Genomic DNA, 20391 nt, shown 5'->3' with positions numbered 1-20391 from the left:
TTTGAGGCAGTTAAGTTCCAATAGAACCCTCTTATGTTCTTTTAGCAAATTTGACTCAATTGTCAGTCAAATGATTTTAATCAGTTTATTTTTGCCTGGCTAATTTACAGATATTCCTCCCATTTTTCCTTCAGAATGGTTGCAAAGAAACCAAGAATGCTCTTTCTCTAACACTTTTCCTTTTTAACATTTTCACAAAGTTTAGCTGCTTAATTCCCTCCAGCCTCTGCAGAGTTAACTTTTTTTTTTTTTACTCTCTTCTCTCTTTGTAATTATGCCTGGGGGTGCCATACATAGGACCTTCTCCCCCTTTACCTGCGTCCCTCCAGCCTCTGCAGAGTTAACTTTTTCACTCTTTTTGTATTCCTGGAGTGCCTCTTTCACTATTTTCAGCGGACTTTGGGTATTTGTAGCCAGCATCTTCCAATTGTCTGCTCCCTTTTCTGTTTGTGCCTTTTTCTCTTTACATGAAGACAAGCGGAGGGAAGAATCCTTACATGCCTCCCACAACAACCAAATTGCTGCTCTCTTTTGGCAGCACTAGAAGGTTCGTATATGAGGATACACTGAGCCAATCTATCCTCTAGGTCCGAAATAGTGCAGACATCAGCTAGGCCTTGTTTAGTCCAAGGACTGTGCCCAAATTTTTGAAGGATTTGTTTAAAAGGTGTAATTTCTTTAACAAAAGGTGAGGTTGGAGTTCCTTCTGACTCCATTCCTCCCTCTGGTACTGGCTTACCCTGTTTTCTTTTAAACATCTTAACATGGATATTTCAATCTCTTTGTCACTCCTGGTATTACTTAGCAAGTGACACAGCCTAGATTTTGAAATCATACCTTAATCTATGCATTTTTCCCCTGCTACCTTCCCGGAGGCCAGCAGGTCCGGTTAAACTGTTCTTCCCTGCTACCTTCTCAAAGGCCAGCAGGTCCCCTGCTACCTTCCCGGAGGCCAGCAGGTCTGGTTTAATCTGTTTTCCCTGCTACCTTCCCCGAGGCCAGCAGGTCTGGTTAACCTAATAGAAATGCCTAGCTCAATAGAGCTGGCAGTGTGCACACCAATATTTACAATAACTGAGGGTTTTTACCAATATTCCCCCTTTCACAATTCTCAACCAAAATGTTATACCAATAAAAACAAAAACCAGCAGGATCTTATTAAAGGGAAAAAGGCAAAATACCACATTTATTGTGAATACAGAAAGAATCATAGTAAGCAGTTAGTTATAGCTATAACATTCCATTCAATCTCATATTTATTCACACATTCATTCATACACACACACACAGAGGTTCTGCAAGGTTGTTATCATAGTTACCAGCCTTAGAGTTGCTCATGCCAAGCCACTGGCCAGGTGGCCTGGACATGAGGAGGGAGCAGGGCCTTGTCAGATGCTCATCTGATGCTCCTGGAAGTTGGTTTGCAGAATCAGACCCCAAAGTTCTCACTTTCTTGAGTCCATTTTTATAGGAATTTCTTCCTATGCCAGTCTATTGGAATTGCTTCATCATGCTGTTGCTGAATCAATCAGCAGATAGCACATTCCTGACGGCTCCGTGCTGCTAGATGTTATCTTGTTCTTTGGTTCTCCCATCCTTGAGGTTGTTGGGTGGGTTCCAGTCTGCCCTGCGGGGGTCCTCTGGTTATTTCCACTTGACGCCTTCTTCAGCCGATGGACATTGGATTCCTAGGCTGGCACCTCCCTGATCATTCAGTTATTATCCACACCAAGCATCCATCCACATACATCCTCTATCTCTATTTTAATCATAATTGTTAACAAATCAAGATGAATACAACAAAAAGGCAGGGAGTCTCTGGGTGCTGTTTCTGTTGTTACAGAGTATTGTTTTGAGTCTCTCTCTGTGTGAGTAGTTGTTATTACAAAGAATTGCTTTGAGAACAGACTCTGTCTTAGAATGTACTAACACAATTAGCAGCTTGCAAGTTTCAAACATAGAGGGAGAGAAACGGTACCAAAAACCAAGAGACCTCTTAATTAGTAATACTCTGGAATATAAACTATGGGGAATCAAACTCATTTGTGATTTTAATACAGAACTTCTTTAATATGATCCAACAACTGGAGCTGTTGAGATCATTTCCTTTGCCCTTTTGAAGGCAATTTCTTGATTTGGCCTCAGAATCAAACTCATTTGTGATTTTAATACAGAACTTCTTTAATATGATCCAACAACTGGAGCTGTTGAGATCATTTCCTTTGCCCTTTTGAAGGCAATTTCTTGATTTGGCCTCTATAGCCAAGATGTTTTGGACTTTAACAGTTCAGTCAATGGTTTTGTCACTGTAGAAAGGCCTTGTAGGTATCTATCAAAGTAATTTACCATCTGCCGTATGTATCACAGTTCTGGTGCATTCGTTTGGTGCATTCAATTCTCAAATTGCTTGTACTTTCTCAGGGCTAGAACTGATTCCATGTTTGTTTATTGTCTGATGCAAAAAACTAATTTTTCCTTGTTTATCTTCAGTCCAGACTGACTAATTAGGCTTAGGACTTTGCTGAAAAATTTGTTGTGTTCTTCCATCAAAGATCCAGATATCAGAATATTGTCAGTAAAAACTACAACTCCATTTGTGTTCATTAACAGTTCTGCCATCATTCGTTGGAAAATTTCAGATGCATTGGTAATCCCAAAAGGTAATCTTTGAAAGCAAAATCTCCCAAAGGGTGTGATAAATGTAGTCAGTTTAGCACTTCCTTTGGCAAAAAGGAATTTGCCAGAATCTGCTCAAGGCATCCAGCTTGCAGAATACTGTAGCCTCCTTCACTTTGGGGAGGAATTAATCCAATGTTGAGAGGATATATTTTTCTCTCACAGTAGCTTCATTGTCTTTTAAGATCCACACAGATTCATATTTTTCCATTTTTCTTTATAACCAGTACCACACCATGCTGTTGGCTCAGAGATTTTTTCTATTGTGCCAATCTGCTCCATTCTCTTTAACTGAGCTACCACTTTGTGAACTAATGGGATAGGAATCTTGAGAGGTGTGTATACACTATATGATTTAGCATTGTTTCTTAAGGTTATTTGTACTGGAGCTCCTTTCAAAAGCCCAGTATCACCAAATGTCCCATCCAGTTCTTCTGCCTATCTCACTAGGCCCATCATGATTGTCACACTGCGGCTGAGAAGGCTGTTGTTCTGTGGTCATTTGATCACATACACTCTGAATGCATAGCTTTTGACTTAGTAGGTTGTTCCTGTGGTGAACTGGCTGTGTCAGGTGACTTCAGCTCTGGGGCAGGAGGTGGGGTTGAAGGTGATTGCAAGTCCCTTTTTAGATTACTCTGATGGTCCCCCCCCCGAGTCAATTTTAAATTCAATAGTCTTACCATGAATATTCAGTTTCACGCTCCAAGCAGGTTCTGCATCATCACAAGTGATAGTCTCTAAGGTGCCACAAGTACTCCTTTTCTTTTTATCCCAGAAACAGTGGCTCTTGATTGTGTATAATATGAGTCAACTCCCTGACTGCTTTGGTTCAGCAAACAGCTGCAAAATGTCCATATTTCATACATATATTACATGATGTGCCTCTGGCTGGACATGCATCATCTCTTTGGGATATGTTCCACACTTTGTGCATGTAGGCTGGAATTTGTCCCTTTTGAACTGGGAGTTCTCTCTCCTTGCCTCATGGGTTTTACAATAATGTCTTTTAAAAGTCAAGTGTCTGCGTACAGTTTCTAAGCTAGTTTCAGGTGTTTCAAGTTTGTCAGGTTTCTTTAGGTTTTGCTGTTTCACCAGTTCACACAGTTTTGCTATTTGAATAGCTGTGGCTAGGGTTAAATCTCTCTTCAGTTGTAGCTGCTGTGAAAGGTTTTTATCTGTTTACCCAATAAATACCCTGCCTCTGATACTTTCATGTTTTGCATTGCCAAAATCACAGTTTTCAGCTTCAGAATGCAGAGCTCTCTTATAAAACATTCAACATTTCCCCCTGATTCTTGAATTGTCCAGTGAAAACACGCTCTGCCTCCTTCCCCATAGTGTAAATTAAAGAAGATACCTGTATATCTCCAGTTTCTTCATGGAGTTTGTTTGCAGTTTGAAATGTTGCAAAATGCTACTTCCAGTCTGTCCATTGTGAAGGTTTGTCAAAGCTAAAGTTCTCTGGGGTATTGAAGAGTGGCATGTTGATGAGATCCTGCAATCTTTGTTTCTGTTTTCCTTCCGTTTCTGTTCTTAGTTTACTCCTGACACCATGTCTAGTACTTCTGTACAAGATATGGACTGGCTGTAGAGCTTGCTTATATACATCAGATGTGTTCATCATCAGATTCTTTTATCCTCTGCCAGGTATGACTGAGGTTTGTTTAGGAACATGAAGATTTTTAGTGATTTTGAGGTAGAGAAGGAACTGGAAAGGCGGACAGTCCACTCCACCCTTTATGCCTTCAGCTAAAAGCATGAGGTAAGGAAGGGCGCGTGTGTGGATCAACGGATGCTGCTTGCAAGAATTCTCTGACTCTGGGCACATGGAGTGCATGTGCACACCTAATGTGTAATACAGATATGAACTCAAAGAACCTCCAGTTATTCTTTTCAAAGGCTTATCACTTGGCCAAATTTGAGCAGATTTTCACAGGGACAGCAAAAAGCACATCCTTGACATAAGGACCAAATTTTAAGTTCCTGCTCCTAACCTTGGGAGTGTGTTAGCTGTTCAAAGAAATGATCATCCGAATGTTTTAACATGGGAAAAACAACTTATTTTCTCCTACCCTTATTCTTGGAGACATTGAATCATTTTGGCTAAGTTTTTCCAAAATATATCACCCTGAAGCAGACACCCAACATGGAAAGTTTCAAATCAGATTTGGCAAAGTAAGTAACAACTGAAAACAGGTTCTTATAATGGGAAGTGTTGGGCAAACTTAGGAGGGGTTATGAACCCCAACTATAATATTATGGACATGGATCTACCTTCCGGAACTTTCAGTGTAGAGCACACAATTCTTTTTTTCTCCCTGAGGTTAAAAAATATTATGCAATAAAGAAAATATAGGGCTTTTTTGTTTCATGTCCTTCTGCTGGCTTCAGGCTCCCAAAGGAATAAGAGCTTCCACCGTGGAGACCAGTTTGAGAAAAAGCAGACCTAGATAAGTAGTGGAAATCAGTACCAATCTATTGGCATGATCCTGTATGGTGGGGAAGTTCTCCAGTAAGTTCCTGAGAACCCTCAAATCCCATTGACTTCAGTGGGAGTTCAGTGCTCAGTACATTGCTGTACTGGGCCCTGTTTGGGACAGTTGTTCACAAGACCGCTTGAGAGGTCTAGAGAATCTTTGTCAGTGTTGGGAGCAGCCAGTTATAGACCAATGTCCTGGGTTGTGACAGATGCAGTCCTGTCCTCTAGCTTTTGAAACTGAGAATGTGGTTCACTGATAGCTGATTTCCTGGGCCAGCACGTTTGAGAGTTTAAATCCTGTTTAGCTCTTAGGTGAAAATGAATTAGATGTTTCCTCTACTGTACATCATATAGCCACTACTTGAGTGGACACGTTTGGTAGGCTAAAGAGAGGCCCAGAACTGAAAAAGCAGAAATGTTGCATGTCAGAATGGAGGCTGAATTGGCAGAGTTTCACTGCATGGGGGAAGCTTTCATGGTGTTTGCCTGTGCTGTAGGGTGACAAAAGATATGCCTGTTTTCTACCACAGGAAGCAAAGCAAGCATGTTCCTTTTGTTTCATTATTTGATTTGGCATAGTGTAGGAGGAATGTATAAATGTAACATAGTGTTCATACATTTCTAGTGAAACTTGGTAAATATTAACATATGTTTATTCTAGAGCCTGGCATGAAATTGTTATGTCAGTGAATGAATGATTAATAACTATAAAAAATCAAATTCTCTTGATTTTGCTTCATGTCCAGTGAAAACAAAATTGTTGCAATAAAGGTGGTATATGAATCTTGTAAACAAGAAAGGACACATGGATTCTGTAGGTAAGTTTCCTGCCTTAGCAGCAACATTTTTGTTCATTTCATGTTCTTGGAAATTTCCATGTTTTCTTCCACTTATAAATAAGACTGTCAAATGTGGAGGGCCTCTTTCTAGACCAACACAGTCACATATTGTGCTGAGAGCATCCCTTCAGTTACAGAATCTGGGCATAGTGGGGTGTGGTATTTTGGAGTACAACAGTCATGAAATTTGTATGCTGAACTTAACAGTTAGTCTGACATTTTTAAATATGCTTTTCCTCACAATATTTCCCCTCCTGACGATACAGTATCTGCTGGTGAACTGGAATAGTATTTCTATTAGAAATCAGATCAAAATATGGTATTAGTCCAACACAGTGTCAGGATGGTTATAAACAACTAGGTTATAAACAGCTAGGTGATGCAAAAATGTACAGAAAATAAAAAGTATTCAAATGGGTTGCCAATGGATGGAAGACATGGACCTCTCATTCAGCCAGATCTCTTCTTCACCGGAGCTGGACACCCTCTGTCGGTTACATGATAATTAAAGGCTGGATTAATTTTTAAAATTTCGAAAATCCCTTTGTGTCTTTCAAGAGGCCAAGTTTTTACCCTTATGAATCAAATGAAGAACTGATCAGGTGGTAAAGAAATTCGTTTACATGAGCTCCTCACTTCCAATAGCTCCCCACAGTTGACCACATGCCCCGGGGGAAAACTCTTTCAGTTGTAGAGCCAAGTTTCTGATGATCTTTAATCATCCCTTCAAGTAAATAAACATCTGATTCTGTGAGGAGCTGAGTGTCCTCAACTCCCTGTGACTTCAATATCTTGAGGTGTCTGATGTCCTCTCCAGAAGGATCCAGGTGGGGGAACGTGATGGGGTGATCTGCCACCTTAAGGGTAGTGGTGTCCAGGGGTCAGCCCATCCCCATCACATGGTATGGTCCCTTTTAGATTTTGGGATGTCTGATCTAAAAATACTGGAGAGATATTGGGAGAGAGGAAGATGGTCCTGGGAATAAGTAGAATTCAGGAAGAATCCCTTTTTGGGTACGTTCACACAGATCGCAGCAGTGAGCCTCCCACCCAGGTCAATGGACTCAGGCTAGCAGGGTTCACACTAGCACTCCAAAACTAGCTATGTAGACAGCACTTTGAAATTGCAGTCAGGCTGGAGCGTGGGTTCTGATGCCCTCCCGCTGCCCTTGGCTTCAGAGCCTGAGCCACAACTTCAAAGCATTGTCTAAAGAGCTATTTTTAGAACTCTAGTGCAAACCTCACAAAGCCAAGTCTCTCAATCTGTGCTGGGAGGCTCGCTACTGTGGGCTGGGTAGATGTACTCATTAAGGGCCTGGAACCAGAAACCTTGCAGAGTGGGCAGGTCAAAGCTCCCCTCTTTCCTAGGTAAATGGGATGAGCTTTTTGAAGAGGACCAGCAACTATTTTGCCTCCTCCCTCCTAGCAAGGCAGACACCAGTAGGAAAAGGCTGTCCTGCTGAACCCTCTAAACTGGATGGCCAATTGAGAATGTGTGCCCAGCTGCAGGAGAAGCTGGCTAAAGCCTTGCAGCTGATTTGAACCACGACCCCAGCTCCATGAAGAAGAGCTGGGGAAATTCCTGTCTGAAGGAGGGAGATATTGACTGCCCTAAGGCAAGAGGCAGAAGGCCTGTTCAAAATACAACCCAGCTGCTTCAGAGCAGGGCTTGAGAGCAGCTTTGAAAAAGCACCTCCATAGCTAGCTAAGAAGAAGCTGTGAGGGACCATAGACCCAAGATAGGGATAGCAGAGTCCACAGAACTGGTGAAGACACTAACAAGCATGGAAAAAGTAGGAGCAGTCCAAGGAAGTGGAAAAGGGATTGAAGGAACAATCCATAGCCACCTAAAACAAGGTCCCAGGTGCTGGAATGCAGAGGAGAGAGCAGGCCTGTGTCCCCCTACATCTCCCTCAGACCAAGAGTGGAAGTACAGGTCTCAGGAATGAAAGAGGACAAAAAAACATGTGAATTCTGGACAGAGGCTGAGGGCCTGGCTTAGAAGCCACAAGACTTTGGGTTTTTCTTATTTTGGACTTTTCTGTTAAACTCAAAAGGGGATGAGACTGAGAGGTGACTTAGTTGGAGGACTAGGCTCCAGATGCAGCAGAAAGACAAGGCCACAGAGTAAAAGAACCCCTGCCGCACCATGTCCTGACATGAGGGGCCATCCTGGCAGTAAATGCGTGCCAAACAGGGAGTTGGCCTGATCTTTTCTCTAGTCTGCATGCATCTTTATACAGTAGTCTGTTGGATGCCTAATACTATTTATCCATCATTTGTGAGTAACTTTAATTCTCACAGATTTTACAGGCTATTAGTACTGTCTTGAACCATGTGCAGACATTGTGTAAACTTCAGTGCCCAGCTCTGTCCTAACAGCTTGATTTTGACCTGCAGCCCCACTACTATTTCCTTCTAAAGTCTGCCATTTTGAGCTGATGTGCTCCTGGGATCCTTTTTATGCACTGTTCTGCAGGTTGGATATATGTTCAGTCAGATGGCTGAGAATTATCTGTATTTTTGTCTTTCAGCATATGATTTCTTTTCAAACCAATCCTGCACCCCAAAATAATCCAAAGGTTACACATCATATATTGAGATTAAGACAAATATTTAAAGATCCACCACTTTCATGTGCAATGGATATAGGGATTAAACAACTTTAAATTTTGGAAAAAGGAAAATCTCCATGAACATTTTTATCTTGTATTATTCTATTGGTTGCTGGAAGGAGATTATATCCTTTCTCCTGCCCTATATTTAGACACCAACCACTCAGGTTGGTACCATGGAAACTGCAGCACACACAAAAATTGTTAGCAAGAGGTGATTGTTGGTGTTCAGTTTCATTGCTTGTTTGTGGATTAAGAATTGTCAACTTTTAAATATTACTTTAGGAAAAAAAAGCACACCTGGTGGAAATGGACTAAAAAGTGGACATCATATCGGAAGCACAATGATGGTCACCATTAAAAAGTCGTCATTTGTCAGCAGTGTCATACCATGATCTATCTCAGGATATGTCTACACAGCAGCAGGGAGCATGCTTCCCAGCACATGTAGACAGATGTGCTAGCCGTGCTTGAGCTAGTGGGCTAAAAACAGCAGAGTAGCCCACGGTAGTGTGGGCAGCACCTTGGGTTAGCCACCTGAGTACAAAGGTGCTCAGATCCTGTAGTTATGTACACAGGTGGCTAGCTGGAGCTGCTGTCAGTCTGCCCTAGCTACACTGCTGTTTTTAGTGCACTATCTCAAGTAGTGCTAGCCTGCATTTATCTACCCGTGCTGGGAAGTATACTTTCAGGTGCTGTGTAGACGTATCCTTAGATACCACAGTTTGCTAACCATGGGCAACATGCTGGCTCTCATGAGAAGTGTACCCAGTATAATAACTATAAAATTACAAAGTGCTGTTGATCCAATTGTCACGTATGGCCCAAGTTACAGTAGTCAGCAACCACGATGGCTGGGATTCCAGGCCATTGAGTGAAAGGGATAATAGGACAGAGGCCAGGAATCACTGTGAAACAGGCACAATGGAGGGTAGGATGGTGGAGGAAGGTGGTTGTTAAAAAAATTATTTGAGGAGGGGAAGAAAGATAGAGACTTTAACTACAGCAAACATAAGTCCAGAGTTATAGGAGTCTGTGCAAAAAGTCAGGCCACTGCCAGGCTTCACAGCAACACGCAATTTGACAATGTAGTGCACCCCCTTCTATTGGAGTAGAGCAGTCACCCACTAGACCAAGCAATCGATAACCTGATAAGGAATTCATACAACTCTGTACAATGTAGTGAAGACAAAAAGCATTCCTCCTTCTCTTCCACTGTAGCCTCTGCAAAATCTGGGCCAGCTGAACTGTTCAGGATGGTTGCTTAACTAACCCAAAACTTCTTCATATGATTTCATGCTCTTTATACCTCCTGCTATTGGGAGTTCTCTTCCTCAATCACAGAAAACCCTAATCAAATCTGAGATAATCAGTCCAGCACTGTGGATGTAGAGCCAGAGCTGCAAGGGAAAACGGTGCTGCTTACACTGACCCAGTTTGGGCCAGTCTTCCAGGGAAAGGCTTGAAAATAATGGGGAAAATGAGTCTCTGTTGCCATGAGCAAATGGTTCTGTGCCCCTTATAGTTAGTGAAAGATAGTAGGGAGTACAAGTCACACCAGTGCCAAGTACAGAGGTAATATAACCTCTCTACACCCACTCCATATTTCCCTGTTTATACATCCAAGAATCCCATTTACCCTTTAGTCACAGCTGAGAGCTCACATTCAACTGGTTACCTGCTGTGACCGCCCCCTACCCTCAAGTATTTTCCAGAATCACCATTTCCCAGGATAGCATCCCTCAACCTGTAAATAAGCCTCAAATTCTTTGTTGCTAGATGGTTGACTTTACATTTGACCTTGTTGAAAATCATATTGTTTACTCGTGTCCAGTTTACCAAGCAGTCCAGAAGGCTCTATGCCCATGATCTATCTTCTTCATTATTTACCGCTCTCCAATCTTTGTGTAATCTGTAAATGTTATCAGATTTTATATTTATACCTTTTTAAAATATTAGCACCACATTAGATTTCCTCCAGTCTTCTGGAACTTTCCCAAGTTACAAGATATAATGGAAAAAAGTCAACATTAATGGTGCAGAAAGCACCTTGCCCAGTTCTTTTAAAACTTTTGGATGCAAGATATCCATATGTCCTGATTTTAAAAAGTCTAATTTTAGTAGCTGCTGTTTAATATCCTCCTGAGTTACTGTTGAAATGGAAAGTATTCCATCAAAATGATCTGATGGCACCATCTGCCTTTTTCCCAAAAACAGAACAGAAATATTTATTGAACATGTTTGTCTTTTCTGCCCTATTATTGACAATTCTACCATTTCTGTTTTGTAATGGACCAATACTGTTGTTAGGATTCCTTGTGTTCCCAACATACTTTAAAAATCCTTTCTATTGTACTTAACTCTTCTGGCCACGTGTTTCTCCTTGTGTCCTTTTGCTTCCTTTATTAATTCTCTACAGTTCCTAGCTTCTAATGTATATTAATTGCTATCAACTTCCCCTTTTTTCCATTTGTTATATATATGTAATAGTATTATTTATAACTGATTTCACTGCCCTTCTAAGTCAGGCTGGTCTTTTAAGCAGTGAATCCCTCTTTTTTTATTGTGGCTTTTGGGGCATCTAGTAGAATGTTCTTAAATAGGTCTCAATTATCATTCACATTTTTCTATTTAAATTCTTTCTCCCAGCTGATTTGGCTCATAATTGTTTTCAGTGTTGTGAAATTGGCCCCTGAAATGTACCAAGTACGGCTATTATTGGTTTGTACTTTGTGTTCTCACATAATAAATGTAATCAAGTCCTGATTACTAACACCTAAGCAACCACTAATGTTTAGTTCTATGATCAAGACAAGGTCCAATATAGAGTCCCCCCATGTTAGATGCAACACTTTTTGAGTTAGATGTTTGTCACAGTTAAATTTTAGAAATTCCCAGAATGTTTTAATACTGACAGCTTGAGACTTACAGCTTATGTCACTCAAATTGAAGTCTCACATGAACTTTTTCCCCCTACACATTATAAATAGGTGTGTGTCTTCCTGTTCTCTCATGTGATTTGGTGTTCTATAGCAGACACCATCTAGCACCCTATTCTGTGCTTTATCTGTTAGGACCTTTATACATAAGCATTCAAGATCATTTGTTTCTGAGTTGTGACTCAGAAACAGGTAATGCCATTTTTGACATAGAGTGTCACTTTTACCCACTCTGTCCTTTCTACCAGGGATTTTAACATCCCAGTTATAAGAATTTTCCCACCAGGTTTCAGTAATACCAACTAGAACAAATTTGTGCTCATAAATGAGCAATTCCAATTCCTCTTGTTTGTTATCCAGATGCCTAGAATTGGTGTTTAGGTAATTTAAAGAATTTCTTGAACCACAGATTCTAGTAAGCTGCTTACTGCTCATGTTCCAAAGCCATCTGATGTTAAGAATGAGTTAAGGAATGTTTTTTTCAATGGAAAATGATGATTTGTTAGCTCAAAACATTCTGCAGGCATGTATCAATTTTGACTAAATTCTAATGGAAACAAGCATGTTTCTGATGGAACCCTGCCTGCCAGGAAAATTCAGCAACTGACTGGCTTTGGAGGCCCAGCTCCCAAGCTTTCAGGCTCATAACTCCTTGGCACCCTGGTCTCCCAGGTCTTCAGGGTCCCAGGCTCCTCAGAAGCCTAGAAGTCCCCAGGTCCCTGTGTGGCAAACTACTCAGGCTCTGAGCAGCTTGAGAAAGCTTTGGAAACATTTTGAAAAAGTCTAAATGAAATGTCATTTCACTGAAATGTTGGAATTCCTGTTCTGTGGGAAATTCCGCACTTTCCCATTTTCGTTCTGTTTTGGAACAACATATATTTTTTTTAAATTTCAGAGTTTTCTGTGGAATGGGAATTCCAGATTCCAGCCAGCTCTAGTCAATAATGTCAGCCTCCTGAGTAATAAAAATGTCTCCTCCTCATGGCCCTGAATGGGACCTGCTGCATGTTCTTGTTTAATCAGAAACCTTCCCCCACTATTCTCGCCACAAATACACGTACCATTGCTGATATATTTCATTACTAGTTCTTTTCAGATCCTGGATAACTCAAACTCCATAGTTGGCCTGGCACTAGATTTTGAGACAGATGAAGGGGGAGGCCACATACAGTCTCCTAGTCTTGCAGATGCAAGCACAAACTGAATGACTTTGTAGGGGACTGTATTCATTTGAGCCTGACCTTCATGCTCCCTTTGACACCTGTGTTCTATTTTCTTTCAGTTCTGTTCTTTTCTCTTTTGTGTAACATAATCTGTAGGTATGAAAGGCAAAATGCTGGAATTAATTATGGCATTAAAGATATTGGAAATCTGAGGATCTGTAGTAGTTGTTCATTATAGTAAATTCATTTTACTTAAATCCTGGGCCAAATGCTTTTATAATGTAGTTGGATTGCAATTACTACCACTTATTGTAATGTGCCATGATTCCTTCTGAAACATTATTGTTGTTTTTATCATGAGAAAAATCTTGTTTTAAAAAAAGATTCAGTGTCTGTCAAATTAAGCAAAGGGTTCAGGGTTCTCTTTTTTTCCTCTTATCTTGTTGCAGACAGATGAACTGAGATACTGATAGGGATGCAGAAGCCGCTAATTTTCACTTTAAAGGGTTTTGATTTTTTTGTATACTGGGAGAGAAACATCTTAAGGTAACTTTGGATGAAAGTTGAACCCAAAACAACTCTGAGTTTGGGAAAGATAATGTCTGGATCTTCTGGGGATGAATAAAAATCAGATTCTAAAAGAAAACATTGTACAAATCAGTGAGAATCTGAAAAGTGAGGGATTAGCAAGAACAAATCCTTCTTGTGAGTTTCCTGCGTGTACGAGTATTTCACAGTCACTGAGATTCAGAATGTAAGGGCCTGATTTCAACGTGTCTCAAACTAGTAAAACTCTGACTTCAGTGAAGCTCCTCCAGATTGAACAAGTGAAATCAGAATAATCATGCCTCAAATCAATGGATTTGCAAATCTCAGCAGAAAACATTCCTCCTTTAGATGCTCCCAGCTTCTTCTTTAGTGAAAGCCTATTTAAATGAGTAACATTAAGAAGATGGGAAATCACTGTGCATGCACATTTTTGAAATTAAGCATATGGTGTGCCTTGACTTGCCACTTTCAGTTCTGTTGGGAATGTTGTCACTAACCAACCATCAAGTCTGAACTACGGAGAATATGAAATGATTGGCATTTATAAAGGTAAACATTACACAGAGACTATTTTGTCAAAAGCTGTTGCTGCTGTTGCAACAGCTATTGCTACTACTACAAACAGTAATCAAGCTTCGAGGGCTGACATTGAGGAGCGCTGGGTGAAGTTAACTCAGGTTACAAAGTTTAAAATTTGAATTCTAGACCAACACAGCAGCACTTAAAGGTGATCTGCAAAGGATTTCACAAAAATTGGGCTTGCATTCTCTTTTGCTTTTTTACAATGGATAAAAGAAGGCCTGAAATGGTTGCTTGCTTGCTTGCTTGCTTGTTTTTGAAGGCATTCTTCTCTTCGCTGCTTACTTTTTTTTTTATCTGAACAATATCAGGACTTTCAATTCTGGTCTTTCCTGGTTTTGCTGGAGGAGCTATTCTGGGTCTTAGAGGATGTATAGAGTTAGCTCTTGTACCTTAATTCAGGGCTACTCAACCTTCAGTTAAGACTTCATTTCTCCAAATTTAATTTTTGATGTTAAGTGGAATTATTCATGTACGCACAATTGCATGGTGTGAATGTGCTGATAAAAAATGAATGCACGTTCTGCTCAATAGACAATGTCTAGTTTTCAGTGGTTAACACAACTTTTCTCCATTCGGGTCTGAGTTTCAATTATGTACTTAACTACAGTGTACTTTTTTTCTGGGAAAAAACTAAAAGAAAAAGTTTAAAAATTCCTAAAATTCCCTATCTCCTGCGTGCTCTTTGTCCCTCACTTTCTTCATGGAAGAATCAAATCTCCAGTAAGTCAGCCCATCCTATTTCCTGTTCATAAATTAAGGAACAGAAACAACACCACGTGGCATAGGAGACAAGTCTCACAATTGAGTATCCAAAGGGACAGTCTCAGTGAACAAGTCATGAGCAATCCATAGATTAAATGAATCCACATAAAACATTTGCTGAACAATTGTGGATAGTGACTTATTTCTTTAAAATGTCCTTTAATGTCAATCATGGTCATGAACAAAAAACTGGATTAAATCTTCCGGATAAAATTGTCTCCAGCATATTGTTGTTTGCAGTGTTGTTGTAGCTGAGTTGGACTCGGGATATAAGGGGGACAAAGTGGGTGAGGTAATAACTTTTGTTAGACTAGCTTCTGTGGATGCAAGAGTCAAGCTTTTGAGCTAATTGCCAAGACCCGAAGAAGAGCTCTGAGGAACTCAGAAGTTTGACTCTGTCACTAACAGAAGTTTGTCCTGTAAAAAATATTACCTAGTCACCCACCTTGTCTCCAGCAAGGTGATCATTCACCCCTAACAACGATAGTTGCTGGCCATTTTGTTCTCACTTTTAATTCTTTTTTTTTTTTTACTATACTTAAGCTTATTTTGTCACTCAAGCTTTCAAAAGTATACCTAAAGGTAAAATGTGCTCTTGTCCATGATGTGAGTTTACTCCAGCTCTCACAGCTCTAGGTATTAATTGCTCAACCCACAGTTTAAGTGTTTGAATTTCTTGCTGATCTAACCATCCCTGGATTCCTGAGATTCTGAATATTTTAAGACAAGTGCATCAGGATTAAAGGGATGTCACAGGGTGACTGGCCCATTTAAGGAGAGATGGGTCCATCCACACCTCTGCCATAAAAAATTAGCTGCTTACCAGCTGGAGGGACAGGGCTAAGGGATCTGGGAGGGAGCTTAATGGACACTTGGGCCTTATAAAAAAGTGGTGTGAGGACAGTCTGGGAGTGGGCAGTGAGTAGGCTCTTGTGGAAAGCCCTGAGCCAGTGCCTGCAGAGGGCTGGGTACTCCAGGAAAGCCAGCTTTGTGAGCCCCCTGTTTTATACTGGGGCAGGGAAGGAGGTAAGGAACAGAGCTCAGAAGGGGCTGAAAATAGTACTCCAGTGGAACTAGCCTCAGGGCTGCCGCTCTATCCCAGAGCCAGAAAGACTCGCACAGGAAGTACAGAAAGGGGCGGGGAACAAGACCTAGGTGATAGGCTGAAGAGAAGTCCCCAAAGGGCAGAAGAACCTTTTTTGTTTCTTGGGACTTTGGGGGGGACTTTTTACTACCCTGGAAGGAATTAAGTTTGTCTATGACTTGGCTGGAGGTCTATGCCACATCTCAAGCAAACACCACACACAATTCAATGTGTGGAGAGCTGAGGAGACCCACCTTGGGGAAGGAAACTGAGGCAAGGAGCTCCGGAAGCACCACACTCAGCCGGTGGGGCGCATTACAGAGTGGCCACGTCTGACCACAAGGGGATAGAGAAATTATGGAATATGATGACTAACCCAAAATGAACTTCAGTGTATTCAGACAGGTTGACTAAGGCAGCCTAAAGATATAAAGCTTTTCAGAAAAAATGGTGATTTGGAAATGAATGTCATAAATCATTAGTTTATATTTCCCTGAGACAATAATGGAAGAGTTGCTGAGTTCTTCAGCATATTGAAGACTTTTTCCTTTAAATTGCAGCCTCTGATCCTGCAAACACTTCCGCGTGTAATTTCAATGGGACTACACATATGCTCACTGTTAAGCATGTGCATAAGTGTTTCCAAGATCAGGGCTGTATTTTTCAACATATATTTTATAAATTTGGTCTTGTCCCATAAACAAAGGTTTGAAAGTAATGAGGGAAGTGAGTCATTTGCCAAATGAAATTTGTTATATGCCTCTCTTAATTAATAATGCATAACAGGGGACACCAAGGTTCATTTGGCTCTGAGTTTATGAATAACTCCCTCAGAATCAACAGCCTTCTGAATATGTGTTGGCCAAGAAACCATCATCCAGTGATGATGAGCTCACCAACTCCCACTCCTCTTGCACAGTTTCTATAGAGAAAGTCTCGAAGTGTGGCTGTTTGGTACATTTATTCTTCTTCAAGTGCTTGTCTCTCTGTGTAGTGCACTTGAGGTTGTGCATGCGATCCATATGCCCAGGACCAGAGAATTTTTCTTAGCAGTGACCATTTGGTCCACCCATGGGCCACTGCTCTCCTTGTGCTCCACACCAAGGTTTATAAAAGGGCTGCTGGACCACCACCATTTCAGTTCCTTCTTACCTCTCGTGGTCTGGAACAGACACTCAGTATCTGTAGTAACTTCTTTGCCCTTTCTCTGTAAATAGTTAAAAATTTAGTTAGTTGTAGTTACTTTGGTCTAACTTATTGGGACAGATTGTTAGGGCTTGGTTCCTCATCCCCCCCTTTGGGGTAGGAGAGCAGTCCCCATTTCTCCTGCCCTGTGTTCTCCACTGGCAGCAAGAAGAGCATGCCAGTGATCCCTGGCTTCAAGAGCTGCGTGGACTGTCAGAAGCCCTTCATGGTAGTGAATGATCATGAGGCCTATTTGTACTGCCTGGGTAAGACTATGCCCCTTCCGGGTGCAATATCAGCAGATCATTCCTGAGGAGGACCAAGCAGTTGAGAGAGTTTTGGCTCAGAAGATTCCTCATGGAGAAGTTCATGAGAGTGGGGCTGGACTGTGACTAGGGAAACCACCCAGTTCATCAGCCTCCTTTAAGAATGTACTTATCGTTAACTTCTGCAGAGCAGCAACCTGAGGCTTCATGCACATCTTCACCAGATGCTATGCCCTGGTACATGCAGATGGCTTCTATGCTTCCCTGGGCAGGGCAGTTCTGCAATCTGTAGTGATATAGAATTCCAGGCACCCCCCTCCTCAGGACGGACGCTGCTTGTGAATCATTTGAAGTGCACTACACATGGGGATGAGCACTTGAAGAAGAGGGAAAGGTTGCACTTTTTGTAGTAAGTAAAGTTGTTTAAGATGTATTATCCCTATGTCTAGTGCACTACCCATCCTCATTTCCCACTGCCTCGGTTCCCTTAGTGTGGCCTAGTCGAGAAAAAGGAACTGAAATGATGGAGGTCTGGCAGCCCCCTTTACTCCGTGAGTGTGAGCACGAGGAGAGAGGGATGCATATGTGGACCAAATGCACGCTACTAAGAAAAATTCCTCAGTCCTGATCGCATAGAGCGTATGCACAACCTAATAGTGCGCCACAGATAGGGGCAATACATCTCAAAGAACACCAGTTACTACAAGCTGAATATACTTTCCTCCCTGGGTAAGATAACCCCACCCCAAAGGCGTTTATTTCCACTACTCCTATCCCCCAGCCCTACCTTTTCTTCTCCACACTGTGAATCTTGGGGTGTGTTTTGCCCACAGCTAGACATTTTTTTAAATTGCACCTCTAGAAAATATTGTTAGAGGTTTGAGGAGAAAATCTTAGCCGTGAGCAATATTAGGCATCCGAATGATGTGCCTGGGAAAGCGGAGGTGTTTTAGCAGTATGCAGGGGCAAGGGGGTTGCAGAAGATTGGCGAGGAGCTAAGTGGTGGACTGAGTACGTGACTGGATGTAAGCAGAGGATGCAGGCAGTTTCAGTGAACTTTATCCGGCAGACCCTGCCAAAAGATACTGTAGCATAGCTCAGCATATTTTTTGCCTGTAAACAAGTCAGGTTATATCACAAGCATAAATTATATATGTAAGAATGTAACCAGCTGTTGACCCCATGTAACCCCGAGATAAGCACGAAGAATATAACACCGCAGAGGACCCCCCCCCGGCAGAGTCCTGCCTGGTCAGCTGTCCCGAACAGCCAGAGTCCCCTGCAGCCCCTCCACGCATCCTAGGGGCTCCCCGCGCAGATTGGACCGTAAGTTCTTCCTTCAATAAAGCACCGTTTACTATTCTCAGGCCTGAGTGTCATCCTTTCGCTGGTATCTCTCCCCCCACTTCCCCCCCGCCCTTGTGGGCACACAGTAGATTAGACAAAACACACATGGTGCTCTTGCTCCTTGCACAAGTTTGGCTTTTTTAAGCCCTGTCATCTCAGATTCGGTTTGTATTTTACTGAATTAGCCTGAAGATGCTGTGCCTCAGTCTCCTCTCACTTTCGCCTGACTCGCTGTTCTGTTTCAGTGTATTTCACATTGGTGCCTCTGGTTCCATACTCGCTTATTTGTTGACTTTGCTTGTTTCAGGTGGATGTTTTCCGGGTGGAAGCAGTAGATGTTGGGTCTCTGCAGGAGTTGGTTGTAGATAAAGGAAAAGGCTGTGACTGGCAGCTGGAGAAGATTATTGTGCACGAACCAACATTTGCTGGGACAAAGACACTGTTTATGGCTCAAACATGGCTAAAAGATGGGAAAAAATCTGCCTCAGTAGCTCTAAAAGCTACAGGTAAATATTATTTTATAAATATATTATTTACTAAGAAACTAATTCAAAACTGCCAAATGCAGTTACACTTTCTCTTCCCATAACAAGTCATAGTATCAGATACTTTAGTATCTCATTGTAATTAAGCAAGAACGACAATCTCTGAAACTGTTCAGTTTTAATACTGTTTGATAATCCAGTGTTTTACAGGATGCTAATTTCTCCTCTGTTAGTCCAGATTTATATTGAGGCAAATGAGAACAAAATCCGGTCCACTCTCTGTAACTTGCTGTCTCCCCAAGTACCAGTTATATTTTGTCCCTTATGACAGGATAATGTTTTTAAAGGTCGCTGCCTACATTCGCATGATGTTTAAATCCTGCCCTCTGCTGTTTTGCCAAGCAAGAAGGATAGGGTTATATAGTTGTCCCCACTGCATTCAAGTAGTAGAGGAGAATGTCTCTGTAGTATTCAAGATGGCTGTCTAACAGAGAGCACATTTTCACGATATAGAATATGGGTGTAGAGAGCATGTCTCTAGCCAGAGACAGGTTCAGTCATATTATGCTCCTGTTCAGAAAAGCAGTAAAGTACACTCCATAAATGGTCCCTTAGTCTACAATGAAATATCTTGTCCCCGCTGACAACAGTACTCTAGCAGAAGCCACAACAGGCACCACAGCTGCATTGGCCATAGCAGAATTTGGCCCAAAGGCTATTATTAATTTGTTGTAACAGAGTACCATGACAATATATTTCCTTTGTTGGATCATCCCTAATCCTCCAGCCTTCTGATTCTAGAAATAAAAGGAAACAAAATGTTACCTTTATAACAGCCAATAATACGTGAGCTGCTTGAACTTTTGCTCTGAAAAAAAAATTGAAACATTCTTGGCAAAATATAATAAGGAATAATTTAGTATCTTCAAGATTGCATAATGTTATAAATGGAGTCAAAGAATGGATATTGTTGAACTTCTATAGGAACACAAATGTCTTTCCTTGGTTTCACAGAAGAAAATATTTTATGTCTGATCCAAAGCCTATTGACATCAGTAGGAGGCTTTCCATTGACTTCAGTGAGCTTTGGTTCAGGCCTTTATCTCTAATTAATGACTTATGATCTGATCCATTCCCACTGATGTTAGTGAGAGTTGATTTCAGTGGGAGCAGAATTAGTCTGTTAGATCAACTTTAAAAATATCTGATCTGTGCAGACACACCCAAATCACTGGTAGCAGAATTTGTATAAACAAAGTATGAATTATTTAAAAATGAAAAAAAATTGTCTGGATCACAACCATTCATAATATTGTGTTTGGTTTTGGCCCAGTTCATTATACGGAACAGTATATAAAAGAAGATGAAGTAGAAAATCTCATTGCACTCTTCCTAGTCAAATCTTTAATCTAACTAA

At 41.3% G+C, this 20391-nt stretch overlaps 1 protein-coding gene across 1 annotated transcript in view; it reads left to right on the top strand.

The window, feature by feature from the left end:
* Positions 1-20391, top strand: part of RP1 (RP1 axonemal microtubule associated) — a 295171-nt gene that overhangs the window by 258600 nt on the left and 16180 nt on the right. The window contains exon 48 of the mRNA XM_073329615.1: positions 18797-18995. Coding sequence (XP_073185716.1) covers positions 18797-18995 — 199 coding nt within the window. The remainder of the gene's footprint in view (positions 1-18796; positions 18996-20391) is intronic.

The sequence above is a fragment of the Lepidochelys kempii genome, chromosome 2, assembly GCF_965140265.1.
Source record: "Lepidochelys kempii isolate rLepKem1 chromosome 2, rLepKem1.hap2, whole genome shotgun sequence".
Taxonomy (NCBI): domain Eukaryota; kingdom Metazoa; phylum Chordata; order Testudines; family Cheloniidae; genus Lepidochelys; species Lepidochelys kempii.
Note: the sequence above shows the minus strand (reverse complement) of the source record. Positions and strands in the feature narration are given on the sequence as shown.